This window comes from Haemaphysalis longicornis, unplaced genomic scaffold (genome assembly GCF_048455015.1).
Source record: "Haemaphysalis longicornis isolate Haplotype H1 unplaced genomic scaffold, Haemaphysalis longicornis Haplotype H1 scaffold_6, whole genome shotgun sequence".
In the NCBI taxonomy this organism is placed as follows: domain Eukaryota; kingdom Metazoa; phylum Arthropoda; class Arachnida; order Ixodida; family Ixodidae; genus Haemaphysalis; species Haemaphysalis longicornis.
In genome coordinates this window covers 47,131,443-47,143,942 of record NW_027526407.1, presented here as the reverse complement: position 1 = coordinate 47,143,942, position 12,500 = coordinate 47,131,443, and the positions used below count along the sequence as shown (strand labels likewise).

The 12,500-nt window shown below is 46.7% G+C and overlaps 1 protein-coding gene across 2 annotated transcripts in view; it reads right to left on the bottom strand.

The window, feature by feature from the left end:
- Positions 1 to 351: 351 nt before the first annotated feature.
- Positions 352 to 12,500, bottom strand: part of LOC144142573 (medium-chain acyl-CoA ligase ACSF2, mitochondrial-like) — a 55,780-nt gene continuing 43,631 nt past the window's right edge. For both annotated transcript variants that reach the window (XM_077674169.1, XM_077674168.1), the window contains exons 9-16: positions 12,288 to 12,436; positions 11,482 to 11,573; positions 10,155 to 10,231; positions 9,498 to 9,605; positions 7,821 to 7,966; positions 7,367 to 7,508; positions 727 to 837; positions 352 to 478 (exon numbers count right to left, since the gene is read on the bottom strand). In XM_077674169.1, the coding sequence (XP_077530295.1) occupies positions 359 to 478; positions 727 to 837; positions 7,367 to 7,508; positions 7,821 to 7,966; positions 9,498 to 9,605; positions 10,155 to 10,231; positions 11,482 to 11,573; positions 12,288 to 12,436 (945 nt within the window). In that variant the 3' untranslated portion in view covers positions 352 to 358. The remainder of the gene's footprint in view (positions 479 to 726; positions 838 to 7,366; positions 7,509 to 7,820; positions 7,967 to 9,497; positions 9,606 to 10,154; positions 10,232 to 11,481; positions 11,574 to 12,287; positions 12,437 to 12,500) is intronic.

Here is a 12,500-nt window from a genome sequence, read left to right as displayed (position 1 = left end):
CAAATACAAAATCAATGAATTTATGAATCAACCGATAAAACATCACATAGTTTTCTAGTGACCAAGGCATTATCAAGGCAACAAGGTGCACGTTATCATTCTGCATGAAGTTTTTTTTGTTATTAACACTAGTTTATAAACATGTTTTTTTTCATGTTTATTTTTTAGTGAGTTAGTGACAGGTCAGTTTTGCTGAAATGCATTTCCTAATAGCAAAGATCTGTTCAGAAAGCTTAAAATTATTCATTTGTCAGACACCTTTGTCGTACCTACACATTGCTGGGAACGCTGCAATTACCAACGAACCAATCTTCGTCGAGTGAAGACTGGCTGTCATAAACATGGCACAAAGAAGCTTTCAAAGGTTTAATTTCTTTCGGCTTTCTTCCCTCATCTTGAACTTTTGTACCTTCCCAGAAACGGTTTTGGGGAAAGTGTCGACGAACAGAATGTACTCGGGTATCTTGAAGTAGCTGATCTGAAAAAGACAAGAGGAAGGAGGAGATAAATGCGGGAGACATCTAACCAGGCAGCTTACTTCACAATGGGAGTGATAACATGTAGACTGGGGTCTTTTATTCCCCTATAGTAAAAGACTGATGTCAAAGAATGCGGACGAAAACAGAAGCGTTCAGCATCCCTACAATCCGAGACAATAGTTTGCACCATTTAAAAACAAAACAGAGAAAAACAACTACTTCGAGCGAGGCCATAAAGCTTGTATACCTTTCCATCACAGAACTTCTTGATGTCACCTTCCGTAAGTTTCCTCCCCGCTTTCAGCTTCACCCAGGCGCAAACATTTTCACCAAGCCTCGCATCGGGAACGCCGACAACCTACATGGGCATCATGATACTATAACTATACAGACTCATTTAGCTCTTATGTGTTCAGAAGTATGTGAACAGCAAAGCAGATCATCTTTCACCTTTTACCACGTCAATCTGACTTAAGTCTGTTTTCGCACCACAGGCACTATCGTCTAGCGGGAAGTTAACAAACTTTTTTTATTCACAGATTACGCATAATAATTCAGAATGTCAGTATGGTGTCGCTTCTGTACCTGAATCGGAAGTATTTATCAAAAGATGATGATGATGTTTGGAGTTTAATGGCGCAAGGCCGACTAAGGGCAAAGAGCGCCAAACAAAAGTGATTACATGAAAGTGGCATGGAAGTAAAAGTAGAACATTTCAGTAAAAATAAACAAAGTAAAACACAACGTAATGAAGATGACTGGTGTAAAGGGCCAGGTTGTAATATGCATGATAACAAATGAGATGTAAAAATTTTACGTCGGTAAGAAACTCGAAAACGCGTTTGATTGAAAACAGTGCTTCATCTCCTAAGAAGTATGACGGGTGTGGTGGAATATGTCGCGTGTGTAGTTGTGGGAAGTATTTGTGTCGTGTTGTGTCAAGTGCCTTACATTGTATAAGGATGTGCATCACGGATAGGGCCTCTCCGCACCTGCTGCACAGAGGTCTTGGAGACCCCGTGAGAAGGTGCGAGTGCGTTGCATGAGTGTGCCCTATCCGTAATCTAGCCAAGGCGACTTCAGTGTATCTATTGCGTGTGTCGATGATGTATGGTCCCAAGTGTGGTTTTATTACGTGTAACTTGTTGTCTGTTTGTTCACTCCAGTGTGTTTGCCATGTTTTGCGAAGTTGTTGTCTGATGTGTGGTTTCACGTCGGTGTAGGGTAATGTGGTTATGTCTACTGTATTTGAGAGTGTTGCAGCAGCAGCCATTCGGTCCGCTGCTTCGTTCCCGGCTATACCACTGTGGCCAGGGACCCAGCAAAGAACCAGTTCAAATTTCCGTACATACACCGACATAATACCCTTGACTATTAGATTTACAACGTGATTTTTTGAAGACTTTGTTGACGACAACGCCCGCACGACACTGAGGGAGTCTGTATATATAATGGATTGTGGGATGTGACTTTGAAGGATATGATTAACAACAAGAAGTACACCATAAGCCTCTGCCGTAAAGCTACTGGTATTACTGTTAAGAGTTCTAGTGACATTAAGGCCGGGCCCATGCGCCGCGCAGGACACAGAGGTGGCAGTTTTAGAGGCGTCCGTATAAAATTCAGAAAATTGATACTTCTGCTGCAAATACAAGAAGTGCTGCCGAATTGCACATGTGGGAGCTCGGTTTTTATCTACATGTGTGAAGGATGTGTCGCATGATACAGGGCGGAGATGCCATGGTGCTATAAAATCTGTTTGAGAACTTTGTATGGTGTCTAAAAAGGAGACAGAAAGCTCTGACGCTTCCTCTCTAACTCTGTAAGAGAAGGGCGCAGAGAACGATGGTCGGTTTAGGAGTAGTGCAGTCTGAGACGTATCATAAAAAGCCGATTTAAAAGGATGGTGTGGCATAGATGAAATTTTAAAAGCAAAAAGAAGATCTGTGTATGCTCGCTGACGTTGTAAGTTCCACTTATTACACTCCACATAGAGGCTTTCGACCGGGCTAGTCCGGAAGGCGCCACATGCCAACCGGAGCCCCAGATGAAGCACTGGGTCCAGCATTTTGAGGGATGTCTTACTTGCTGACCCATAAACAACGCTTCCATAGTCTAATCGTGAACCTATCAGGCTGGTAAAAACACGTAAAAGAAGTTGTTTGTCAGCCCCATATGAAGAGTGGGAGAGAACCTTGAGTATATTCATGGCCTTTAAGCATTTATGTTTAAGTTGTTTTATGTGTGGAATGAACGAGAGCTTTTCGTCAAGGACTACACCTAAAAACTTGTGTTCATTTCTGACTGGAATTGAATCACCATTGAGTTTGATGTCTGGATCCGGCCGAATGCCGCGCCTTTTCGAAAACAAAACACAAGTACACTTCACTGGATTAAATTTAAAACCGTTGCTATCTGCCCAGCCAGCTAGCTTGTTAACACCAAGCTGGACTTGGCGCTCGCAGATAGACAGGTTACAAGACTTAAAGGATAATTGCACGTCGTCTACATAGATTGAGCAGGAAATGGTTGGTGGCAGAGCCTTCCGAAGAGAGTTCATTTTTACAATAAACAACGTGCAACTCAAAACTCCACCTTGCGGAACACCGTTTTCCTGCACATGAACTCTAGAGAGTGCAGTTCCAACTCGCACGCGAAACGTTCTTTCAGAGAGGTAACTGGCAAGCGTGTTCCACATGTTACCCGACATACCAAAGGACTTCAAATCGCTGAGGATGCCGTACCGCCAAGCAGTGTCGTACGCCTTTTCAAGATCAAAGAATACTGTCATGCAGTACTGCTTATGGAGGTAAGCATCTTTAATATATGACTCTAACGCAACGAGTTGATCGTTCGTAGATCGCCCCGCCCTAAAGCCTGCCTGACAGCTCTCGAGAAGACCGTTGTACTCTAAGAAGTACACGAGTCTCCTGTTTATCATCTTCTCGAAGAGCTTACACAGGCAGCTTGTCAGGGCAATGGGGCGATAACTGGCGGGAGAGGAAGGGTCCTTCCCTTCCTTTAGGAAAGCCACTACTATGGCCTCCCTCCAAGAGCGTGGGAAGTGCCCCGAAAGAAATATTTTATTGTAGAGGTGAAGAAGTGTTTCAAGTGTGTCTGCATGTAAGTGTTGTATCATTGTGTATGGAATCCTGTCTGCACCTGGAGCTGAAGGTTTACAAGTACCGAGTGCGACCTTCAGCTCATGAAGTGAAAAGGGGGTGTTATAGGATGAGTTCGACTTATTAGTGTCTCGCAAGGACTTCCTCTCACATGATGCTTTGTGTTTAATGAAAGTGTTGGTGTAGTGTGCTGAACTGGACACGTGTTCGAAGTGTTGTGCAAGTGTGTTAGCCTGGTCTTCCAGTGTGTCCCCTGTTGTACTAACCAGGGGCAGGCTGTGTGTCTGTTGTCCTTTTAGTTTTCGTATTCGTGTCCAGACTTTGTGTGTGTCAGTGTATGAGTTGATGGAAGTGAGGAAGGTGCGCCAACTCTCCCTTTTCGCCTCACGACGCACTCGCTTCCCAAAAGCCTTTGCCCGTTTAAAAGAAATGAGGTTATGTGACGTGGGGTACCGGCGAAGGACACCCCACGCCTTGTTCTGGGCCTCTCGCGCCCGCCTGCAGTCCTCGTTCCACCAGGGCCTCCTTGGGGTGCGGGACCCACTGGAGGCCTGGGGAATGGACTTTTCGGCAGCGTCGAGGATGTGCGCCGTGACGAGTTGGGCGGCTTCCTCCACGTGTAGGTGTTTTATGGATGTGTGGTGTAGTTGAGATGTTTGTGTGAATGTGCTCCAGTTTGCTTTTGATTCATTAAACCTTTTATGGGAAGATGAACTGCTCGGGCCTATACCTATATACGTTAATGAAGTGGGGAAATGGTCACTACCATATGGGTCCGTGCCCACACCCCACTCAAGACATGGAAAGAGAACTGCGGAACCAATAGCCAAGTCAAGATGCGAGTATGTATTGTGTCCTAAGTTATGGTATGTAGGCTGTTTTTTGTTGAAAAGGCATGCTCCGGAGGATGTAAGAAAATTCTCTATCAGGCGACCTCGGGCATCCGTTCTAGAGGAGCCCCAAAGAGAGTTGTGTGCATTAAGGTCGCCAGTTAAGATGTACGGTTCGGGCAGCTGGTCGACCAGCGCCTCGAAATCAGAGCTCGAAAGTGCATAATCAGGACGAATGTAAATGGAGCATACCGTTATCAACCTATTAAAAATTATTGTGCGTATTGCTACAGCCTCAAGGACGGTGTTGAGAGCGAAAGGGTGGCATGCTAGGGATTTCCGGGCTATTATGGCTACACCGCCCGAAGAGTGTGTGCAGCCATCCCTGTCCTTTCTGAAGACCATGTACCTATTTAAGAAATTTATGTGCTTGGAATTCAAATGCGTCTCCTGAAGACACATCACACTTGGCTGATTAGCATGCAGTATTTCGTATACATCGTCAAGATTTTTAAGAAGGCCTCTACAGTTCCATTGAATTATGTTTTCTCTTCCCATTATTTAGTGTGAGAGCTACTGGAGTGTGTGTGTTTGTTTATGTGTCGTCTTTCGGGGCTGTGACTCTCGCCTTTTTTGGCTTGTCGGGAGGCTTTGGCGTCGGGACGCGTTCCTTGCGCTGCGTTGCAGGCAGGAACGGCCCGACATCCATCTCGTCGTCGGATGTCCGAGGGGTGCCCGACGGACCGGGCCCCCTGGACTTGGCCCCCCCTCGGGAGCCCTTCGTTTGAGACGCCACCGCCGAGGGCGTCCGGGGCGCCAGAGGTGGCACGGGCGGTGCGGTGGCGGTGGGAACCGGTGCGGGGCCCGTGGTGTCCATCACCTCTGTACCCTCCAACGCACTGGAGGGCGGGGAGACAGAGGCGGGAGCGGCACCGGTCCCGACGGGAGAGGTTGCCACCACAACCGCTGCTGCCTCAGCAAGCGGCGTGGTGGCGGGTTGGGCTGCCAGAGGCAACCCAGGGGGGGGGGGCGGGCGAGGGACCAGGTCAGACTCGCTGAACTGGGTCCCTGTGGAAACGAGACGCCGCTCCGCCCCCCGGCGAGCTGCGTCGGCGTACCTCCCCAGGGGGAAAGAGGCGAACCTCTTCCGCGCCTCTGGAAAGGTGATGTTCTCGGTTACCTGTGATGTTCTCGGATGTTCTCGGTGATGTTCTCGGTCCCTGTCGTCTCTACGGATGGTGATGCGTCTCACGGCAGTGACGCCCTGATCCTTCAAGCCGGCAAGGAGATCCGCATCCGTTTCGTTCAGGAGGTCTGTCTCGGATATCAACCCTGCGAGCTGTTGAGGCTCCGATGGGGTGTGACCCGGATGTCGAGATCAGCCAGTCTAGTCTGAGCAAGAAGCTTTGCAGACTGCTGCTTGTCATTTATTTCAATTAGGAGTTCACCAGACTTTTGTTTTTTGCACTTATACGATTTTCCTACTATGGCTTCAAGATACTTGGCAATCAAGAAGACTGACTGAGATGCAAGAGAGTGGATTGGATTGATGGATTCCATGACAAGAAATCGAGAAAAATTATCTGGTTCAGGAAATGTCAAAGATGGCAATGAAGGAAAAGATACTTCGGTGCGGCCCCTTTTCAGGGACCGATCACGTTTGGGGGGGGGGGGGGGTTTAGAGAATGCCATACATCATAGTATAGAAGCAGGGGACGGGGGTACTTTCTTCTCAAACCTTACCCTGATAGCCTGAGAGGTCCCGGAGCTCCCTGCCTGGTAAACAGACAGGGAGCCCATCCGCCGGAGCTTGACCTGGGCTCCGACGGCCACCGTTAGAGGTTTCTACCCTTCACCTTAAAAACACATCACCACGGTAGGGCACAGCTTATGTTGGGGGGCTCGGGGTCCGCGGTATCGCCAGTACCGTCACCAAGATTACTCAAGGTGCCCCGTGCGGGGAGTATTTATCAAAAGAGTTATCGCAATTAAATCTTACAATATTTCAGGCATGCCTAGGAAAATGGCGTGGTTTCTGAAGACTGTTTCCGCTCGGACAGGAAGGAACATCACAATTGCTGTGTTCGTCTAAGTCACTTCGTCTATGCCAGTTTATTGCTCTGTCCGGTTTTCTTGCCCGGTAACTTATGTGATGTTCGCGCATCATTAAACTCCATTCAACACCCATCTGACGACAGTAAATGTTTTAAAAACAATTATTCAGGAATATATACGCCAGAATGTCGTGGCAGATGAGGTCTTTGCAGAGAAGTAACGTTTAGGTGTATTCTGTCTCATATTGAGCGTGACTGGTTTTACCGCGTCTTAGGTACCCGATAATAAAAGATACTGCATAGAATGAGGTCATATATCGCTCGCAGGGGCACTGAAGTCCTCAAACGCGCATCATAACCACAGAAGTGCCTGTCCGCCCATAGACTGTCTAAAAATATCGTCTTCCTTGCGAGCGAGAAAATGTAATGCAAGCTTTGAAGAAAAGTAGAATTCGGCTGCACAGTTTTCTGAAGGTATTAAAACCGTTCTCAAGCCATTATCTCGACGAATTTCCCAGTGCACGTTTTGCTTAGAGACATGCAACTCCATAACAAAGTTGCGGTCACTTACCAAGTCAATTGCAAAATGTTGACGTTTCGGATCCCATACGGAATCCCTAATAACAATGAGGCGAGGCAAGACGTGGGCGTCGTTTCCATTCTTTCAAAATGTGACGTAATTATGATCGTGCGTAGATACCGGGTATGTTTCCCTCTGTCCTGTTGATGGTATTTGATGTCTGTATAACCAGCGATTCCACGAGAAGCCTTTCTTTTGCGATGATCGTGGCATTGTCCCAGTCAATGTTGTGATTATGAGCTTCTATGTGTTAAGCGAATGCATTCGCGGTGACATGCAACTTGGCGCAAACGTGACTCACGTGCACTTCCTCGATGTCTGGATGCGAGTAGAGAAACTCTTCCACCTCGACGGGGCAGACGCTCTCAGTGCCGCAGTGGATCTTGTCCTTGATACGCCCGATGTATTTCACGTGACCACTTTCGGTCATGATTACCTCGTCCCTAGAGAAGAAGGGAAGTGCAGTCAAGTCGGCACATTTTCTGCATCGGTACCCAATGATAGTTATGCAACAGCCGATTTACTGGTCGATACTGAGCGCTTGACAGTTGTGCCACAAAACTTTGAAATTTGAACGCAGGTGTGACATGTGGAGTGGAAATGTGCTGGTTATAAGTCGCAAGCGAGACGGCAGGCATGTCACGACGTTAAAATTTCGGCTCATGGTTCAGAAAAAATAGTTTATCAAAGGAGGGCAGAGCAAAGATGTTCTCTGGGCAAATAGCTTTCGACGCTGCAAGTGGGCGAACACCCACCCGGTATAGTACCATCCGTCGCGGACCGCTTGTTTGGTCCGGTCCGGTTGGTTGTAGTACTCGAGGAAGACCAGATATCCACGCACGCACAGCTCCCCACGCGTGTTCAGAGGCACGGTATTGTGCTCGCTGTCCACGACTTTCACCTGCAGACCGGGCGGAGTAGTCCATGAGCACGCGAACTGTAAACAAGGCCTCGAGCCGAAACAGCATGTTGATAACTATAAAACGCGTGTGCAAAGTCGTACATTAATGGCACTCTGTTGACCCGCACGTTGAAGTATTGGCGATGGGGTCTCTGAAACGGGCTTTCTGAAAAATGCAACGAAATCGCCGCCAAATGAACGATTCAGGCTCTGACGATAGCTGCTGAAATTCACATTCCGCCCGTACACACGTAGCCGCAAACCACCAGGTCTCATCAGCAATGCAGTGACATTGAGGCGTCCTCTTCACGGAAGTTGCTCTTGGTTCACCTTTAGCTCCTAGGCAATCATCCTCGAACGTCGCACTAAGAGGATCAGAGTTTCTTGCGTTAAAACAGCTAAACCAGTTAAACCAACCAGTTCCTTGCGTTAAAAGCTCTTGTAGAACTTTCCTTCGGTTCACATTAACCCTTTGTGACACGGCGTGTAAATATGTACACGCGACTTTTAAGAGAATTTTTGTGAGTTACAATCGTCGTCAACCTCACTTTAGGCGCTCATCCATTATTTGCATTTCCCACTCTACGGAACGGGGCTGCCATCTCGCGAACGTCGCGCCTTTACCATCCACCAATGCTTTACCAAAACAAGAGAGAGAGAGATGAACGTCTCGGCGTTCTATGGCTCGTCAAGTAGGTGTTCTTGGTGTTACCTTTTCTGTCTAGTTAAAACGTTTATTAAAAGAAAACTGAAGCTGTTACCTTAAAATATAAGGGCTACAGATCACAATAATGTGTATACGTTTTCTATTGTTTCCGATGGCGTGCTTAGGATTAGGACACGACCTAATTTATTAACTACTTATGCGATCGAGTTGGTTATGGTTTTTAAGCGAAATTTCGGTTATCAAAGCATACACAGGCAGTTACAATTTTTTCTGAGGGCTACATCTTAATGCGTGTCGCAAAGGGTTAGAATTTAAAGAAGCAAAAGAAAATTAAAGAAAGTTAAAGAAACAGAACAAAACAAATAATAAACAGAACTTTGGGTATCATCCCTTATACCCAAAGTTTTGTTTTTTTATTACAGACCTGTTTGCAATGAAACGTTCTTTTTGTTCCGGACAACGCGAATCCTCCCATGTACAGCCGTTGGCGTGATTCCTGAAACGCCAGCGTGCACTGCTACGCAGCCTTTTATGGCTTCTATTCTAATAGCGTTCATTAGGTTCCTAAACTTGTCACTGCCTTACCTTGTCATCTCAATAGGGGTTTCATTTCATTTCATTTATTTAAACAAACCATGTCTCGGGAGGAGAGTCAAAAGGCAGATTAACTCTGCCTGACGGCGGCCATCAACCCCAGACATGTAACATTGCAACATTGCACAGCAACGGTAGAAACAAAACATGGCAACTATGACAAGTCCTGGATCATTACGAAACAACTTTTTTCGCTTGCGCCTTAATTTGTAATCCACCAGGATATTGTCATAAGCATATATTCGCTGGTGCGACCGAATGAGACGTTACCTCAACGTGATCCAGTGGTTTTCCGACCGTGTGGATCCACTCATCCATAGGTTGATCGGGAGTGGAAACGGTAACAACCGGACTGCATTCGGTAGATCCGTACAGAATCTGCAATGGTATGTGTTCCAGTTTCCAGGTGTTCAAGTGCACTTATCCATTTTAAAGGGACTCCGCAACATTTCCGATAAACGCTTTCCCTCTTTCCTTCGCGTCTGGAAGCACTGCGAAAGTTATAGTTATCGCCAGTACGGAGCGGCACTGCGTGATTTGCTCTTCGCAGCAGATACGCCTTCCGTTTCTGCTTTGCTTTTGTCGCTTTTTTTTTTTGAAATGGCTATCGAATGCGTTCATTACTGCAGCTGAAGGAAAACCGACCAACAGCCGCTACATGGCCTCAGTGACGTAATTCCAGCGAAGTACTCTGAAACTCGGAAAGAGAGAAAAATTTTTTGAGCAAGTTTCAAAGGTATCTGTTGTGCACAGAGCAGCAATTTTTGGCTGAGCTACTTTGCGACCCACAGTTCTAAGTTCCGGATGTGTTAGTTGATTACGTTGTGGAAGCATTTACTATTTAGAAAAAAAATCGAAAAAAGCGTTTGAGAGCCCCTTTAATGGTTTCAGAACTGTGAACGAACAACCCCTTGCTAGCATACTCACATGCATCCTCTTAGTGTTTAGCTTCCTGATGCAGTGCTTTATCACATCCGCTGCTCCCGAAGTGGCGCCTATGAGCCCTGCAAAAGATTCGAAGGTCACGCCACTTCAAAATATAGGCTTGTTTCATCGAAGAATCTAACCTATGCTCGATTCAGCTAAAATTCGTTTGTGCGTACGTAGCTACATCGCAGTCTCTCCATTACAATTACACACTAGGGGAAAAGCAAAAGCGCCTGTGTTTTCAATATTTAGACGCACGTTAAAGATCTTCAGGTGGTCAAAATTAATCAGGAGCCTTCCACTACGGTATTTATGTTAAGGTATTTTGGTGCTGGATACCACCCCCAAGCACAGGAAATAAAAATACCTTAGCATAAATACCCCAGAAAGTGGAGGGGAAAATCGCCCCGCCGGTAGCGTAGTGGTTATCGCACCAGACCGGTATTCTGGAGGTCGTGGGCTCGGATTCCACCTGGCGGGCATTTTTTTTTCCACTTTCTTTCTTTCCAAATTCTTTATCTGTTTCAATGACCCACCACATCCTACCCTTTGCTTTCCGAGGTTTTCTTGACTGCCAACTCTTATTTCTGTCTTATTTCAACGAGCCCCTCATTTCCTATTCTGATTCGCTACATGCATAGCGAGGGCCTCTGTTCTGGCAGTCTTGGTGCCATAGGAAGCTTAAGAGGCTTCAACGCTGGTCGAGCACTCTTGACATGTCGTAGACACTCGAGTCACGGCCCGGGGGTTAAAAAGAAGGTCCCCTTCACCCCGAGTAGTCCGAGTGGCGCTGGCTACCACCCCCAAGCACAGGAAACAAAAATGCCTCAACATAAATACCACAAACAGTGGAGGGGAAAATCGCACCGCCGTTAGCGTAGTGGTTATCGCCCCAGACCGGTATTCTGGAGGTCGTGGGTTCGGATCCCACCTGGCGGGCATTTTTTCTCCACTTTCTCACTTTCTTTCCAAATTCTTTATCTGTTTCAATGACCCACCACATCCTCCCCTTTGCTTTCCGAGGTTTTCTTGACTGCCTACTCTTATTTCTATATATATATATATATATATATATATATATATATATATATATATATATATATATATATATATATATATATATATCTGAAAAGATAAAAACTCACACAGAGCGCGAAAAAAATAAGGTTAGTAGAGACAGAGACAAACGAGAAAGACGTAGAAAATAGAAATAAATTTGTGGGCGTGGGTCGTAGATAAGATCCAGGTCCCACCACGCCACCTGTATGAAGTTGGTTGTGCTGCATTGTTGCAGTAAGTAAAAACGGGAATGGCGTGTTGTACTCGCCTTTGCGCACAGAGGAAACATCCAATGACGAATTTTCCACATTCCGCAACATGTCGGTGAACATTCTAGGCGTTCCATATATTACCGTGCACCTGCATGAGAAAACACTGGCAGTCAACTACAGAAAACCCACGGTGTTCCAGGGATGGGGTGTGTGTGATCTTGTGCATGTGCGTATGCGTGAAATCGTGCCTACATGTGCATGCCTGTGTGGCGAAAATGTTGGATGAAGGGGCAAATACCCAGCAGCTGTCATCTGAAGGTGCTCAACTGTGTTGAAAAATAACGTACAACATCGTAAAAAGCAACATTGTGGATGTCAACTCGGAAACTCGTTACCTCGGGCTGCTTTCGTTCTGGCGGACATTTTCTACGGGGGATGAAGAGCGTCCAATCAGCGACAGCTTGTTGAGCAGATGGCGCGCGGGCAGTGCGAACGCGGGAAAATTGAACCGAATCCAGCCAATTCCCATTGCATCCAATATGGAGGGACGGAGAGGGCGGGGAACAGCATAAGGGGTGGGAAAGGGGGAAATAGAGAATGGGGTTGCGTGGCAAGGGCGGCAGAAGCTTATGTTGTTTCGGTGAAATTCGCAGCGAAGCAGGCAGACGCTCGCACTTTGGAATGCTTTACAAGTCATGGCTTGAACTCTTTGTAAAGTCCTTTTTATTAGGTGTGAGAAAGGCTGGTGGACCGCAATAAAACTACTACTCTGGCTTCCTTTGTTGCGTCGCACATTGGTGAGCAAGAATTCATCGCAGATTGTGAAGTTTACGCCCGCACCCACAGGAGGCAGAGCTCTTACCGATGTTTCGAAATGGCTTCGAGGCTGTTGAGGCCGCTGAAACCGGGAGCCGCCATGACAATGGTGGAACCGAACAGGGCGGCATTCAACGTACCAATAATGCAGGCGAAGCTCTGAATCATTGGAACGTTCAAGCAGATGATCTCATCCTTGAAAGAAAGAATACAACAGTGGGTTAACGCTCACTTTTTAATGCGCCATGCATTTTCTATC